General features: G+C 39.8%; 1 protein-coding gene across 16 annotated transcripts in view; it reads left to right on the top strand.

Moving 5' to 3' along the window:
- The window catches only part of FRMD6 (FERM domain containing 6), a 446,878-nt gene extending 429,451 nt beyond the window's left edge, over positions 1 to 17,427 (top strand). For all 16 annotated transcript variants that reach the window (XM_079913661.1, XM_079913660.1, XM_079913656.1 and 13 more), the window contains 7 exons: positions 3,009 to 3,074; positions 3,967 to 4,035; positions 6,524 to 6,698; positions 11,222 to 11,557; positions 12,204 to 12,335; positions 14,164 to 14,255; positions 16,242 to 17,427. In XM_079913661.1, coding sequence (XP_079769787.1) covers positions 3,009 to 3,074; positions 3,967 to 4,035; positions 6,524 to 6,698; positions 11,222 to 11,557; positions 12,204 to 12,335; positions 14,164 to 14,255; positions 16,242 to 16,526 — 1,155 coding nt within the window. In that variant the 3' untranslated portion in view covers positions 16,527 to 17,427. The remainder of the gene's footprint in view (positions 1 to 3,008; positions 3,075 to 3,966; positions 4,036 to 6,523; positions 6,699 to 11,221; positions 11,558 to 12,203; positions 12,336 to 14,163; positions 14,256 to 16,241) is intronic.
- The last annotated feature ends 454 nt before the right edge of the window (positions 17,428 to 17,881 follow it).

The raw sequence follows: 17,881 nt of genomic DNA, 5'->3' as shown, positions 1-17,881 counted from the left end.
TAACAAGTGGCTGTAAATTGTGCATCTGGCTTTTCAGCGATTATGAAATAGTTATTTTTCTCCTTCCCAAATCCGCATTTCTGCCTTGAGGAGTAACATTTGCAACTTGTTCGATCAGTAATTTTTAATACTCCTTGAAGTGAAGCCGTACCTGCATGTATCCATTAGTAATAAGAACATCGCCACAATAGCTAATGTTTATGGAGTATTGTGTTTATGGGGCCACTTTATATTTATCCTCTTTTAAAAATCCTCATAACTATAAGATAGGACTGTAATCTTCATTTTACAGACCAGGATACACACCAAAGATCACAAAACTAGTAAGAGCCAGGATTCAACCCAGGTCTACTTGACAAGAGCCTGTGTGCTTAAACCACTGACTCTGTGCTGTCACTCTAAAGTTTGATACTGCCTTTCTCCTGTGTCCTTGTGTTTTGTGTTCTTGTGTCTCTAGCCTCATTTTTCCATCCTGGGTCAGAGGTCACAGACCCAAATAATAACTGGGGTGGGCTCTGCAGGGAATCACTGGCAATATGTTCTGTCTTCTCTCCTGCTTCTCCTTCCCACTCCTCTCCCTATTTCACAAGTATCACTTCCATGGCAAGAACCCTTGAATTCCCATTTAAGTATTCAAAGGTATATTTATTCTCCAACCAAATAGGATGAAGTGGTTCAGAGTGTGATCTGTTGGGCCTACCTTTCTGGGATTAAATCCCAGCTTCACCCCTTACTGTGTAACCTTAGGCATGTTACTTAGCCTCTCTGTGCTTTAGTTTCCCCATAGATAAATGGGGATGGTAACAAAGCCAATAAACTCTGAGGTTTATTGAAGACTAAAGGAATTAGTGGGTGAAAAGTGTTTAAAAACAGTACCTAGCACGTGTTAGGCATGAAATTAAACGTGTTGCCTTTACCATTATTATTGTTATTATTAGGTTTGTTATCTCTCCTACATCCTTTGTGGTAAGATTAACGTAACTAGACAATTGGAGACTAGACCGTAGTTTGGATATATTGCTGGGTAATTTTCCTGGCTGGTTCAAAAGACTTAAAAAGAGAGCAAAGGATGTTATTTTTTCTCTTTCATGCTCAAGAGATGCATTGTTAATGCCCTGTCATTTTTCAAAGGCATAGAGTTCCACAAGATCTCTTCAGCTAAATTCCTGGAAGACTGAGTTCTTTTTTTTCTTTTAAGGGAGTTCATTGTGACACCTCAATTTATCTGAGAAAATGCAAATAAATGACATTTTTTGACAATAAATTTATATTTTTAAATCTATTAGAAGTATGAATGATATATCAGAAAGACTGTGGCTTTATAAACCCTCCATCAGCATTCACTCTTGCTGGGATCCTAGGCAACTGTTGCTACAATCCTGGGCATCTGTTAAGTGGAAATGATCCTATACATATCACAGGTTGGGAAGATTCAACAAGATGGTGAATCTGAAATAACCAGATGGAGTGCCTGGCACATTAGTGAATGCTCAGTAAATATTGGTTGCTTTTTATTTTGTAGGGAAGCTTTGGTATTTTAAAGAATCCTATTAAGTTCCTATTAGGAATCCTTTAGTGAAGTAGATATCTCCAGTTTATCTTTCATGTAAAAATTAATTTTTCAATTTGCTTAAAGTGCACTACTTTTATGTGTCATAGAAAATCCTTCTGGTCTGCTTAAAACAAGATAACTAATACTAGTGAACTGAATGAGGTGGGGAAGTAGATATGTTTTCCTTATAGGCAGAATTTTCATTCTTTAAAGAAATCACGTGGCCGCCATTAAAACTGCTTCATTTAAGTCCTGTTAATAAAATGGAGACAGAAGACAGGAAACTTAAAACAACAAGAACAACAACAAAAACCTCTGTGCCTCTTTCCCAGTAATATGCACCTCATACACGCACTACCAGCATTTTTATGAGCACAATCTTATTTCAGGAAGCAATCAGAACAGCCTTGAAAGGGAAATTGGCCTAAGCTCATAGTGATGGATTTGTTTCTCCTGTTAAACCTGTACTGTGTGTGCCTTTCTTGATGTAAAGAGTATTAATGGGAAAAAAAAAGCCCCAATAGTGAAAATAGGCTGTGGCTTCTCTTTACTATGCCAGGTAAGGATGCATTTTCTAAAAATATTCCTTTCCCTGATCATGCAAAAACTGGCAGTAAATGTAATAAAGATCTGCATGTACTCATTTATTGTTTTTATTGAGAAATCTCATAATGAAAATATTTTAGTTACTCAGCAATTTTGTTTTCTAGTTTGAACTTTATACCTTATATCCACTTGTTACAGATGAGCACTTAGAAGATGTGGCCAAGTTCAGAATACATTCTTAATTGTACAGTTTTTTCCCTTATACTTGTTGTAGTTTTTTTTTTTTTATGGTTTAGCTGGTAGAATGTATATCATATTGGCAAGTGATAATTGAACTTCTTAAACATAAGTATTTTCTTTCAAGACTAACTGAATGTAAAGCTTTTATAACTTTATTAGATATCTTCATGAAAGGGCATTAACTATTCAGGCTTGCCTCTGACTTTGTTTTCAGAGTTGGGAGATTTAACCAGTTTTAAACATATAAAGTCTAGTACATCTCAGAATATAACTATGACTTTATATTCAAGATTCTAACTTCTGAAAAAAGATTAAGCATAAGAGAGAAGATTAAAGAAATGATGTAAAAGCAGCAAAATAGTCTTACTGGAGTTCTCAGTAACACAAATATTTAGAATATTGTCAGATATGAAAGTGTATATAATATAGTAAAAACACTAAAACTTTGAAATCGCAGGGATTTAGAAAGTAGAAAATACCATTACTGATTTAATATGTGCCCATGATTTTCTTAAATCTTATAGAAAACAAGGAATGCAGAAAGACAAGCAAAGTTATTTTAAGTCAAAAGCTTTCTAATCCTGAAATTTATCTTTGGTTCTTTTCTTTGGTGCTGAATTGTTCATTATAGAAGAAAAATATACTTTTTCATACAATTTTATTCCTATAGGATAAAAGGGAAATTGAAGCTTCTCTGACCCTTGGATTGACCATGCGGGGAATACAGATTTTTCAGGTTAGTTAATGAGAAATAAAGTGTCAAATGGCATCCACTATGTCTTACTCTGGCAGTGTGCCTGCCTGGTCCTGTGATAGGTTCACTGGTCCATTTCCAGCCATTGATTGGTCATTACTTCCTATTTGTCTAGCACAGATGTAGATAAGGTGGGATAGTCGAAGTGAAGCAGTCTGATCCTTGACACTAATAAGTCCTCTAGAACAGAAAACAACAAACCAAAGATTGGCCACAGTTCATCACTCACAGATCATTAATATCCAGACATTTTTCTTTGTGTGTCATTAATTTTTAATATTCTTTTTTATCATCTGGTGCATCTATAACTGTGGAAAGAAAAATGACTTTTTAATACAGTGACTGACCAGACATTTCAATTTCCGTTACAATTTTTTGATAAAACCTGTCCCTTGAGTAAGTAGTTACCATCATCCTTTTACAAGTGGGATGGTTTTATGCTACAGCCATAAACAAGGGAGAGAGATGCCTCCCTCTGTGAGACCTGGGAGAATATAAGGATGCCTTATCTTCGATATAGGCAAAATATCCAGTTATGAAAGTCTGAGTGCCTTATCTCATCTCTTGAATGCCTGAGTCTTCTGGACTTTTTATTTAAATTTAGGGATAGGCCAGAAGGGAAAAGATTGCCTTAAAAGGGCAGGTTAACACAGTCACTCAGGAACCAAAAGCGACAGAATTGTATCACTCCTCTTTTAATTACTGTCTGCATATCTCCAAAGAGAGTTGGGGACCTCTTTCAGATGTTAATTACTGTATTTTAGTTTTCTGGGAAAGAAGTTAGAGCTATTTTAGAATATCTGTCAGTTTCCTCAGTAGCTCTCTGTGCATTACTTGTAAGAGTTATAAGTAACTCTTATAATTCTTTCCACAGAATTTAGATGAAGAGAAACAATTACTTTATGATTTCCCTTGGACCAATGTTGGAAAGTTGGTGTTTGTGGTGAGTTTAAAATAACTGACTTAAAATACTCAGTTTTTTGCTTTTGTGGACTTGTATTGTTTTTTGTTTTGTTTTTTTAAACAAAATATTGTTTTAGGCACAAAACTTGATATTTTCTCAAAATTGAAGATGAAAATAGTTAGCTGTCTTACATTCTTATGCATGTGCTATAATTATAATCCTTGCCACTTTTCAGTAGTGAACCTAAAACACAGAGTCTTATAGCAAAAGAAATTACTAATTTTAATTTGTGTATATGGTCCCCACCACTCTACCCTAAGTTATTCTAGTTTCAGAAGAAATGTGATGGGGAAAAGTTCAAGATGAATTCATCAAACAGAATTGTTTTTAAAAATGTACAGCAGAGGGATTAGAAAACAGAAAGCTGTAATCAGAGGGTAAATTACTCTTAGCATGGGGGTTGGCCATTTCTTGTGGAAGTTAACTTCTCTTGAGCAAAGAATAAAGAGTGATATAAAAAGATGTTTCTATTAATATCTGTCTGTTGAAACTCATCATTATAAAGAAAGGACTGCAATTCTTAACAGGAAAAGTACTTTTACTTTTAGATTATTGAGAATGATACACTTTCTTTTGTTGGAGCAAATTCTTGATTTTTCCCAGCTGTTTCACTGTTTTGTCAGCTGTATCCATTTGGGCGAGGGTTCAAAGAATTACAGTTAATTATATGTATTTCTAGTGGTCGTTAAAATTCATAATTTCGCTTTGTTCAGAAATTATTGGAAAAAATACACAAAGAAAGGAGGAAGATAAGGATTAGGACACATGTGCTTCTTTCTTTCCATCAGGAAGATGGCCTATATAAATAAAGGGCTCTGTTGCCAGATAGCATTTGGGCACTGACTCCACACTGCCCTGGGAGTTAAAAGACCTGTTTCTGACTTTACATTGGGCACAGTCCAATCTGATTTCACTTCACTCATACATTAAATGGGGCCTGACCTGCCTCCTACTCACTGGCTCTTTCTCGTTCAAGCTCTTTGGGAAAGGAGTGGAGCTATTTATAAATGAGCAAATTATTACCCCACTTGCCCCCTTCATGTCCCCAATTAAGAAGTAATAAAATACATTTATAGAAATTGAATTCCTTAAGGGTCCTGCACCCAGTGGTTCCTGAATCTAGTTGTGCATCACTCGCATCTGAGGAGCTTATTTAGATTTCTGGGCCTCATCATCCTCACCTAAGAGATTTTTGATTCAGTTGGTCTGGGGTGGAGACCAGGAATCTATTTTGGCAAACTTCCCAGATGATTCTTCTTGCAGCCAGCCCAGCCCTGCCTGGTTGTGTGACCCTGGGCAAATCACTTAACACCTCTGTGCCTTGGTTTCTTCATTCCAAAATGGGGATAATTGACTGTCCCCGCCCCCCACCCCATAGACTTGTGAGGATTAAGTGAGTTAATACATGCTTAGTGCTCATTAAGTGTAAGTTATAAGCATTCTAGCATTGACATCCAATGTTGGTTCCTTTTAAAATGGGAAGTCGAGAGGTAAATTCCATCCATGTCTGAGTTACACAAACCCATATTGCTTTGCACTGACTTTAAGTGTGTAGTTAGAATATGCCTCCCTCTTTGTTTTATCTCTCCTCTCCAGCTGAGAATCACTGTGCCTGGAATATTCCTTTCTGTAGTCCTGCTGCCCTATTCATTGTCAGGAAAGTTAAAGGAGTTAGTAACATTCCATAACTGTAAGGAACTTTTCCAAACCCTTGCCCTCAACTTAGAACTTTATGTGAATGATCCCAAACCTAGTGAATGAGATTCCTCTACTGACAGAAAGATACTTACGCTACTTCCATCTCTTATTTCTCCTTCCTGTCTCATCCCTCTAACTGTCCTTCCGGCTTCCAGCTCCCTCTTTTATCCAACTAGAGAGTTTTTCATTTTTTCTAAACCCTAAATAGATATCCTTTATTGTTCACTATCATAACTCCTTTATTTCCTTCCCAGAATTTATCATAAGCTGCAATTATTTTATGTGTTTATTTACCATCTCTCCCACCAGAATGTAGTGACATAGGGGTAGGGACTTTGTCCTCTGCACTGTTATTTTCTCAGGGCCTAGCAAAGTGTTTGGTACATTGTAAGTGTTCAACAGATATTTGAATGCATTACGCTTCTAGAATTTGTTGTCTTGTTTACTGAGTTAGGGTGTTGGGATTACATTTAAGGATGCTTTTGTGATGGGCCCTTCTCTTCTCCATTATGTAAATGGCCTGGCCAGCCAGAGAAACCAAAGATGGAACCAGAAGACCCTGGCTAGGCACTTCCCTGAATTTTTGGTAATCCTCTGTCCTGTGACGTTTTTGAAAGGGAAAACAGTCATTTATCCTCCGGGAATTTTGGATGGAGCTTTATACATTTATTTCTGAGTCTGTAGTTTTCCTTACTGACTAGAAAATGAAGGGGAGCTTGGCACATCGGATACTTTTCTTCCTGATCTGATTCATGCCTTCCCCCCACAGGGGAAGAAGTTTGAGATTTTGCCAGATGGCTTGCCCTCAGCCAGGAAGCTCATCTACTACACAGGGTGCCCCATGCGCTCCAGACACCTTCTGCAGCTCCTGAGTAACAGCCACCGCCTCTACATGAACCTGCAGCCTGTCCTGCGCCACATCCGGAAGCTGGAGGAAAACGAAGGTCCTGCAGGGTCTCGGGCGGGAAGCAGATGGTGCTTTTGCCACCCAGGGCCCCGTACCCTACAGCTGCCAAGAACTGGGGCTTTAGTCTTGTGAAGAGTGGGACCTGGGGACCGGCGTCTCCAGATCCCCAGCAGCATTCCTGTTTCATCTCAGCACTGTCCCAGAAGGCCCACAGTGCTAGTCAGCATATCCGAGATTATCCCTGCCATTTAGCTACCTTCGAGAACAGTCTCTGTAAGGTTTCCCCACACTTGGCTTGAGAATTCTTGCAGAAAGCCACCACATGAAGGTGCAGGCCAGGGTTTCTGTGCATATCAGCTTTTATCTGCATCTCAGAGCTTTGTTTATACACTGATCCACCTTGGTGCTGTTATCCACAGGCTATCTGGAATTCCTTCCAGTGTGATTATTCCTTAGGTTAGAGTGACAATAAAGGTGGGTCACAGAATGTCTCCAGCCTCTTGTTGACTGCTAGGAGGCCCCGTGTCTGGCTGAGCAAGAAAGACAAACAAAGGAGAGAGAAGTTTACAATTGAGGATCTTGTCAGCCAGTCCTGTGGGAGCTTTGCTGAGACACAGAATAGAGCAGTGCCTTTGGGGCTTCAGAGTTCCAGGCCCTGAAAGTGGGGTCAAGTCATGGTGAAGAGAGGAAGACGGGGATGGGGGCTTCTAGCAGCAGACTTCAACTTCACAGTATTAACCTAATGGTTAACTTTTTATCTCCTGTGGTTACCCTGTTTGGCACACTCCAGCTTCTAATCCCCCAAAATGCTACTTTGCATATTTGGTTTTTTAATGTCTTCGACTTTTTTGCAAACTCATTTTGTAGTAATTCTTGGTAATTCGATTGGATTCTATTTGGGGTATTTGCATGAATATTAGGATGCAGATTCATATTTTAGGTCCATATCGGAAACAGATTTCGTCCTCTCAGACCTCACTTTTCTTAAAGAAGTGAGACAAGTCCCTGTCCTCTTTTTTTTCCTAATTGGGGTATAGTTGCTTAACAATGTTGTGTTAGTTTCTGCTGTACAGCGAAGTGAATCAGCTATGTGTATACACATATCCCCTCTTTTGGATTTCCCGTTTAGGTCACCACAGAGCATTGAGTAGAGTTCCCTGTGCTATACAGCAGGTTCTCATTAGTTATCTGTTTTATACATATTCGTGTATATATGTCAATCCTAATCTCCCAGTTCATCCCACCCCCCTTTTCCCCCCCTTGGGGTCCATATGTTTCTCTACATCTGTGTCTCTATTTGTGCCTTGCAGACAGGTTCATCTGTACCATTTTCTCTCTTAACAAACAAAAACCTTATAGAGGTTTGCATCTGATTGATTTCTCTCAAAAGCTGTCTGTCAATTTAAATGAGACCCAGTTTGGAGAAGCCATTGTAATTTAAGTAGCAGTTGGAATGTGAATCATTTTCCACTGTCTGCCACCAAACTGCATCTGTCTTCAGAGAGAATTGGTCTCACTGTCAAGTGTATTGGCTTCCCCTGCTGCTAGACTGCCAGTTCTTTCCCATGATGACTCATCAGTATAATAAATGCATATATCTCTCTGACGTTGATATGAAGATTAGGAATTTAAACAGGACAGAAGCGCCAAGGAAGCTTGTGAGAATAGGTAACTTAGGTTCAGAGCCCATCATTTTGCCAAGTTGGCTTCATTCCTAAATGGCCAACTTGGCACCTTGTGAAATTCACTTATTCCTGCAGCTCTCTGCCAGCAGCATTTTAGTAAATTCTTGTTTAGGTGACCTTAACGGGAGCCCCTTAGAGCTTGAAAGAATTAACGGACGTCGCCTACAGATTCTAAAGCAAAATTACATAGAATGTCAAGTTAAGAGGGGAGGGCTTTGTCTGTTATCAAGCATAGCACCAAGTGCATTTGGGAGCTTATGTGAGTAGGGGCAGTGAGGGAATGATAAAGGTGCAGATTGGATCTTTTACGTGGATACATATAGATAGATTTTGCGGGGATGGCTTTTTTTCCTTTACATCTTTAGTTTTCTCTGCTTAGAAATCCCTCCAGATCTGAAGAAAACCTGAAACAGTTTCTTTGGACTTACCTTGGCCTGAATCCATTTATCTCACCCACACTTAAGGACGCCATCATTTTAAACAAAAAAAGCTATTAACATTAGCCAAAAATCACAGCATGAAAAGAATCTATATTTTTCTTAATTAAATTTCATCTAGAGTCACCTTGTCTGAAACACTATTTTCTCATTTTATAGTAAAAATGATCACAAGAATCTTACGGTATTTAGAACAGATGGATAAAAAATGCTTTCTGTCTTTAAAAATTTTTTTCACCTCAACTTTATTCAATAGCTAGGGCTTATTCTTAGGTCTGTGTCAAGAGGGCACATTGACTGCATTATATTACAAAATAACATATGAAAAACTTGGTGGTCTGTGGGCTTTTACAGTAGAGGGAATAAATAGAACACTGACACATTGATGATTTGCCCTGTTGACACCAGTGATTACTAGGGGGTGAGAGGTTGCATTTTGCATCTCTTAGAATAAATTTCAGAATTATTTCAGCGTTTCCCTCATTTTGTAACCGATTGGTATGAAGCTTCTTAAATGTTTGCAGAGGGTCTAAGAGATAAAGCACGATGACAGGAATAGAAGCCAGCACATGGAACACCAAGGCTGCGCTGACACATTGACAGGAAGTAATTCATGCTAGGCTCCTATTAGATAGAAAACAAGTTGGCAAAGTGCTTGTCTTCTAGTGACTATGCTTGTGAGTATAGAATAACTGTAGGTGATTCCAGATCTACAAGAAATTTGGGAGTAAAAGGGCTATTTGTAAAGAGACAGAAAAGCTTTTAAATTATTAGATCCACAATTCTCAATTGTCTTAGAACTCGAACACCATATAGGACTTTTTATTTTTACTTTTTCTCTTCACTTTCCACCCTTCCAAGGGCAACATGGCTATTGTATTGAAACTACAGTGAACAGAAAGTATGAGAATTTTTCAAACCCCTTTAGTTCTTCATCTTCATCTTAACTCCTGTTGCCTTCAGAAAATAGGAATCATTAGAACCCAGTCTAACCCTAAAAAATGGGCTGTAGATGGATGTACTTTTGTTGCAGTGATGTGTGTGTTAGGCTCTGATGTCTGGTTCCAGTCTGCCTCTGTGTGGCTACACACACTCACCTTTGTGTGTTTCAGCTCGATTCCTTAGAATTGACATGAAAGGGCTGAAGCCCAGAAATGTACACACAGCCTTCTCCAAGCATTTTTTCCATTTTGCATCCTGGAATGCATATTTTCTCTTCCTGCTGATGTTCATTCCCTCTCTGGGGAAGTCTGTGGTGATTATACTTCAGAGCTGGATTCAAACATCAAGAGTGCAAGTATTTTTACTTAACCAAGACACAATACAATTAAATCCATTAACAGGCCCTTGAGAACCCAATTAGTCTAGTAGTCAGCAGTTTCTGAAATAATATCAATTTAACATTCCCCAAATGCACTCTCCATTTTTAACATTGTTCTAATGTGTTATTTCTCATCAGTATTAAAGATACAAGACAGTTTAACTATTTCTTGGTTTTAAATTTCTGACTTGAAGCACAAAAATAGTATGTTTGTATCAGTTGTACACCTGTAGCTCAGTTGTAACTTTGTGCCTTTATGTAATGGTTAGTTTAGCATTCGATAAAAGGGACTTTCCAATATTGTGTCTTTGCTATGTTAAAGAGGTGTACTGACATGTTAAATCAAAGAACAGTTTTATCAATCAGAGGCTACATGAGTATAAATTATCAAACCAGTAGTGATTACTCTGTGTTCTTAATAGATGGTAAAACCTCACTGATTCAGCCTAAATGGAGAAAAGCAATCTTCATCCATGAAAATCTAAATTCTAGAATTTTTTGAAAGGAATTCTCAGAAGAATAATTTTATTTTAAATTGTCTTCAACAGCTAGAGCTAAGCTAACAATGGCCCAAATTGAACAGATGAACAAATCAAATGAAAGGCAATTAGCATAAGTAGATTTATTGAACTGTTTCTGTAGCAGTTCTTTTGAAATTATCTGTGGGGAAGGACCAGATTTTTAAAAACTTCTAATCCACTGTGGACCGATACTTTTGCAAAGCTCAAAATCACATTCGTGGATGTCCTGGCAATGTCAGATCACTCTAAAAGTTTCTAAATGTTTATTCTCAATTCCTGAACTTATTCCACTGTTGACCAATAACAGTTTGCAGACAAGAAGTGATCTGCCATCTTACACTTTGAGTAGCATTCTTCTATGGTGTTTGAAGCTTTAAAACTCTTTGAGTAGTTAAATACTCGCCTCATATCTATGGTACTGGTTTTTGTTCATTTTGCAGTCTTCTTAAATTGAGCTCCTATCAGAATTATGAGCACTTTCCACTCACTCACTTCTGAATGTGAAATTGTACTTGTTCTTGGCTCGACCCCCGCTCATCAGCTGTTCCTTCTGCCTTGGTTGAATATAATGACGAGCTGTCTTCCTCACCACACAGAGAAGAAGCAGTACCGGGAATCTTACATCAGCGACAACCTGGACCTCGACATGGACCAGCTGGAGAAGCGGTCCCGGGCCAGCGGGAGCAGCGCGGGCAGCATGAAGCATAAGCGCCTGTCCCGTCACTCCACCGCCAGCCACAGCAGCTCTCACACCTCGGGCATCGAGGCTGACACCAAGGTCCGGGACGCGGGCCCCGAAGATGCCTACCCCGGCAGCGCCATCCACCGCAAGCTGAAAACCTGCAGCTCCATGACCAGCCACGGCAGCTCCCACACCTCCGGGGTGGAGAGTGGCGGCAAGGACCGGCTGGAGGAGGATTTGCAGGACGATGGTAACCTGCCCCCCAGGCCCTCCGAGCTAACAGTGCTGACCTGTCGTCTGGGATGCTCTGCTTTTTCTCTTCCAGTTTTTTCACATTATTGTTTCTGTAGAATTGATGTAGTAATAGAGAAGAAAGAAACAGCATTTGGCTGCTTAAACCTGTGTTAAGGCATAAGATACGATCAGACCTATAGCCTGTATCAGCCAAACTTAGTACTTGTGTGCATCTTTTTTATTTTTCTGTTTCAAATAATTGCTGTAGCATTCAGGTTTGGGGAAAAGATACACTGATTCCATTAAGGGAAACTGCAGAACATACATGTGCTTACTATAGAATTCACGTGGATATCAAATCAAGTTGCTAAATGCTCTGAGAGAAGGCAGCCATGGGTGATGGGGAGCTTCATGCACTACTCATTCTGTCCTTGTTGACAGTCAAATCATGGCATTAGCAGACTTGTAGGTAACACAGCAGTCCTGTGGAGAAGAGAAGCAGCATCTAGTTGAGAGTTGTCGCTAGAGTTTCCTGTTGTGGAGTCTCATTAGCAGATTTATTTTTAAATATGAATAATTAAATAACCTCCCTCAAGGTGTGGCTATGAATTACAGTGGCCATTTCCCCTTAGGTCACTAAATGTCTTTTCTTTCTTTGTCAGAAATAGAGATGTTGGTTGACGACCCCAGGGACCTGGAGAGGATGAATGAAGAGTCCCTGGAAGTCAGCCCAGACATGTGCATCTACATCACAGAGGACATGCTCCTGTCTCGGAAGCTGAATGGACACTCTGGTGAGCTCCCTCGGGAAGGTCCTCTCCTTAGCTAGTGGGTTCAGAGGATACTTAATAATGTAAGAAACCTAGGTAAGAAAAACAGTACAAATTGTTTAGATAGTACGATCTCAAATTATAAAAATGTTTACATGTATGTGACAAAATATACATAAAATATTAATAGCCTTTTCTCTGGATGATGGGGTTATGGATGTTTTTATTTTCTTCTTTGCATCATCCCAGTTTGCCAAAATCTCTACAATTTGAGCCCATTGTTTTAAAAACATGGAGCTAAGATTGAGTAGTGACGTAGTGTACTGCTCTGTCCTTCATTCTTGTGGAAGTTTGGCAGGAGTCTGTTCAGTGTTCTGAGCACCAGGCTTGATACTGAGTTTTCTAGTGCTGGTTCTGGGTTTTGGAGCAAATTATTTATAGGCAGAAAAGGGCACATTTACAAGGAAATTCAAAAGGAACCATACCCAGTGCCAACCAGTGCACTAGTCCACATCTTCTTCCTATGAAGATTGACTCAAAAGTTTAAGGCTTTTTAGAAGGTAAGGAGCTTTCTAGAGAACGATCTTCTACTCAAGCACTTTGTACCAACCCCCAAAACATGAGTGTCATCTGAGAATAATTTAAACTGTCTACATGTAAACCAAGAATGTACATATATCATTTTTTAATTGAACTAATCATCAAACAATACATTCTAGACACTGAATTATTATGAGACCCTTCTAAAGAGATAGAATACAAAAAGTCATTTCTGTAGGTTACTAGCAGTGGCTGAATAACAATCACATTACTTACTCAAGGTTCTTTTTTTATCAGGTAGAAATGTACTTAAGCCATTTAGCCTTAGGGCTCTGGGGCCTGACCTATTCACTTGCTCCATCTGTTTGCAAGAAAAATATGAGTGGTTTTTACTTACATCTCCAGTTCGCATTGACAATTTTACCTTCTGAAACATTTTTCCTGGGTGCTTTTTTCCCATGCCACAGTCACTTAGGGAAGTGTCAGCCCCTGGATTTCTGTTTCTGAATTATCAGGTTCCCCGAGCACTGGGGTGATGAGGAGCTCTGTTGACCTCAGAGCCCCAGAACTGACTTCTCACCGTGGCCTCCCATTTTGGTGTCTCACCGGTGGCATCTGCTGCAGGAGGCCTGTGCCACGGTGTTCCCGCTGGCCAAGAGGAGCCTCCGGAACACAGTGTGTTCCATATGCTGGTCCTGGACCTAGCCCTTTGTGGGCGTTTGCTCTTTAGTCAGATGGGTGCTAGGCTCAGGGCCATTTATAAGAGGTGCAGACAGACACAAGGACACACAGACACTGGCCAGGACACACAGCTCCTTAACTTACCTGAACCCAGTTCCCACCCAGATCTGTGTGACTCCAGAGGAGGCCCGAGCCCTGCACTTACCCACTGCTTGTCTAAGTAGAGCCAGACCTAGAGGCTGTGTCCAGGTTAAATTCAAAGTCAGTGTTGTGTGGAGAGTGGGGGGAGCTTTAGGAGATACAGTAAAGAGATTGCTTTGCACCTTCAGCCTTTGTGTTCATTCCTAACTGCATCACAAATAGCTTAATTAAAAGTTTATTTTAGGAAATGCAGTTTCTAACCTCCGTCCTGTGCTCTAACCCCACATGTATCCCACTCCTCCTATTCACTGCAGCACAAGGAGAGAATGTGATCCCCCCTGGTCATCTGCCACCAAAGGGCCACAGTGAGATGTGTGGGCAGTGGTTAATAGTTGCCCTTTCCTTCTTGGTAGCAGTATATGTCAGATGAGTGGCAAGAGGGATGAATAATTTGAAGTCTTCACTCGTTTTCCTCTGCGTTTCACTTTAGGGTTGATTGTGAAAGAAATTGGTTCTTCCACCTCCAGCTCCTCAGAGACGGTGGTCAAACTTCGAGGCCAGAGTACTGATTCTCTCCCACAGGTATGGAAGGGATTGAAATTTTAAATCAGCAGCTGAAGGTATAGAAAATTTTAAATAGGAACTTACATTTATAATTACATAAATGAGCAGAAATTTAAAACCTTAATGAAATGATTCCTAGTAGATACATACATTCTAGTTTTAGTCTGAATTTATGTCCATTTATTTTCTAGTTCTGTTTATCTTTGAGTTGGGTTTTTATTTGGATGAACTATGTACTTTGTTTCATACTTTATGTGGGTGGGAAGCCTCTAGTCTTCAGGCTTCAGGTTAATTCTGGTGTGTGTATGTGTGTGTGTGTTGATCTCAACAACTGGGAGAGTAATTTTCTCATCAGGTGTGTTGCGGTAGAAATGTTTCCACACTCTAATTATTCCATTCAGATTGAATCAAACTATGCTAAGCTAGAGCATTTGATAACCCATGATCACTGGTTAAACTATTAAACTATCAGAAGATATAGATAAATTAAAATACACCATTGCAGCGTTTAGATATAATCTACTGCTGATATTCACCTCTGTCTCCAGGGAAGCACTTGGGTGCTCTGTCTCTTTTGTTTTTTTCCTTCTACGTGTGTTCCTCTTTTCTTTCTTTCTCTTGCATTCTGGCAATCTTTGCCTCCTATATTTTTCTCTCTTTCTTCCCTTTTTTCTCATTTGTCCTTTTTTTCTTTTCCATTTAAGTAACCATAAGGTGAACGTGACATTTTATTAAATATTCTTCTGGAAACTCCAATGAGTGATATTTATTGCAGCACATGTAGCATGATGATTAGGACTACAAGCTATAGGGTCAAACTAACTGGGTTTGCACCCCAGCCCTGCCAGTCAGCGTTAGCTCTTACTGTACATGAACGTTTGTGGGGCACAGCGAAGGATCAGCTTCCACATCTACCAGATGGGAAGAGCATTCATGTGCCTGCCTTGATGCTTTGTGGCGATGACCTGATGAATTCTATGTGAAATTTCGGTGGAGCCTCAGAAGACGTCAATACAAGGATCGTCATCTTCAGGAGGCTCTCGGACATGACCCTTCCAAGAAAATGTTGTTGAGCTCAGGCTCTGTTCTTTCTTCCTGTTACTTTTTCCTCCAGCAAAAATGATATCTTATTCTAACAAGGCTGGCCTTTGTGGTTTCAGCCGCAAAAGTAGATTAGAACTATAATGCCTCTTTTCATTAAGTAACCATTAAGGATCTTCCATTCATGTAATTATTGGAACCATTTTTTAACCTACTTATATTTTCAGCTGGAACCACCTCTTGGGATAATGAGTTCTAAAAGTCTGCTACCTGCTGTGTGGAGCATTTGTCAGAGTGTGACCTCTTGCAGTGTTCGGGAGCCCACCTCTTTATCCTGGGGCCGTCTCCCAACATTTGCTATACCAAGAGCACTTCGTGTTATTTTTCTACCCAAGAATTGTGGCTTTTGAAAAAATAGTTTTTTAAACTGTGTTTCTTGAGTAATAATTGGTTTGTTTTCCCATTTCTTATTAAAAGAATAACAGACCTCAGCATGAGAGTGTTGCCGTGCTGAATTGCCATATCCTCATGGAAAAACCGAGAAACAGTATCTTTACCTCTGCAACCTGATTTTAAGATAACTGCTTGATTTCTGAGATGCTAGAGACAGTTCGATTCACATTGCACTGACTTCCCTGTGCCTTGGGTTATTCATCTGTAGAGGGGGGAGAATAATAGCACCTGGCTCACAGACTGATGGGAAGATTAAATGAATTCTAGGGTCTAGCACACAATAAGGGCTCAGTAAATGCTAGCTGCTATTATTTGGTGGTGGTGGTAGTGACGTTTTGCTCCACAGGGCCTCAGGGCCCACAAACCACAGACTGGAAACTACTTCCTAACATATAAGGATTCCTTAACCTTTTATGATTTTGCAGCTTCTCTCTGTACAAGGCAAATAGTGCTAAACTTTCACTTTAGTCTATGCTCTTAAAGTTGTTTCAACCTTCTCTTGTCTTGTAGACTATATGTCGAAAGCCAAAGACCTCCACCGATCGACATAGCTTGAGCCTCGATGACATCAGACTGTATCAGAAAGACTTTTTGCGCATTGCGGGGCTGTGTCAGGACACTGCTCAGAGTTATACCTTTGGGTGTGGCCATGAACTAGATGAGGAAGGCCTCTATTGCAGCAGCTGCTTGGCTCAGCAGTGTGTCAACATCCAAGATGCTTTTCCAGTCAAAAGAACCAGCAAATACTTTTCTCTGGATCTCACCCACGATGAAGTTCCAGAGTTTGTTGTATAAAGGACGTCTATGTGCAGCTGTACAGACAGCCTGCTGTTCGATAGAGGCTGTGAAAGCCATGGGTTCTTTCTTTACCTATTACTGTGCCATATTTTCTTCACCCCAGACATAGCTCTTTCTTTATAATATTTGCGACAGAAATAAAAGCTGAGGGACAGTTGCACTTTAAGTATTACACAGAAGTAAAAGGACTGCAGAGAATGTACACAAGACAAGTGCCCAGAAGTTCACTGATCCTTTGGAAGGAAATGTGCTTTACTGGTTACCAAGCCTTCAGAATATCCAACTGTGGTGTGTTTGTTCATTGTTTTGTTTCCCAGTTCAGTTACGTGTAACAACACTTTTTTTTTTTTATCATGTGAAAGGTGTTGTTGGGTTCCTTTGTTTGCTTGTACATTTTTTTACCACTCCGTCATGAAATGCCGGTGGTTGGAGGGAAGAGAGAGAGAAGAGGCTCTCATTTTTTAGTAGAGAGACCGTCACCTACTCAGAGCCATTGCCACCCCACTGGGGCTGTACCAAAGTGAACACGAACGAAGCAGTCAAAATCCAGCACGCCAAAGATGCCTGCACCAGAAGGGCAGCCGAGGGCCAAGAAGATGTGAGTCAAGCAATAACCAAAAGACCATGCATGCCGTGATGCCTTGTGACTCCTTCACACCTGGTCAGTGCCACGTCATCCTCCTGCTCTTCCAGAAAGCTCTAGGACTCAGCTGAGCCCCTTGTCCAAGTAACGGATCAGTTGTGTTCATGCCATAATGAATTTTGTGGAGTTTCCAAAACCAGTTTCTGTTAAAACTATGGAAATGTCTTAAAATATGTCTGTACTTGGTGGATTTTTTTTATTTTTAAATCAAGAGCAAAGTATGGTCATGCTGGTTTCTGCTTAACCAAAATACCCTAACTATACGTACATGTTATACATATGTAAATATATGAGACTGTGTGTGTTTATATGTATTTAAAGCTTACTAACTTTTCATTTTGGCTCCCATGACTATCTCATATACATGGTCTTTCTTGTTTGGTACAGAGGATATGTCATCAAATGAATGATGCCTACAGACAATCAGTTGATAGATACAGAGTTAAGAACGACTGTTTTCTCATGTGTCTTTTGCCATAGTTCTCAACCCTGGTTGCATCATAGAATTATCTGGGGAGCTTTAAAAAAATAACAATGTCTGGGTCCCACCTTGGATGAATTAAATCAGTCTCTTGCGGTGAGACCCAGGTGGAATTGCCTTTTCTTTTAAAGTTTCCAGATGGAGCTAGTATGTAACAGGATTGAAAACCACCGATCCAGAGGATATCTTTTTCATGAATTTTGAAGTATACAGAAAATGTTAGTGTTT

The sequence above is a fragment of the Stenella coeruleoalba genome (genome assembly GCF_951394435.1).
Source record: "Stenella coeruleoalba genome assembly, chromosome: 2".
In the NCBI taxonomy this organism is placed as follows: domain Eukaryota; kingdom Metazoa; phylum Chordata; class Mammalia; order Artiodactyla; family Delphinidae; genus Stenella; species Stenella coeruleoalba.
This window is presented reverse-complemented; position numbering and strand designations above follow the sequence as displayed.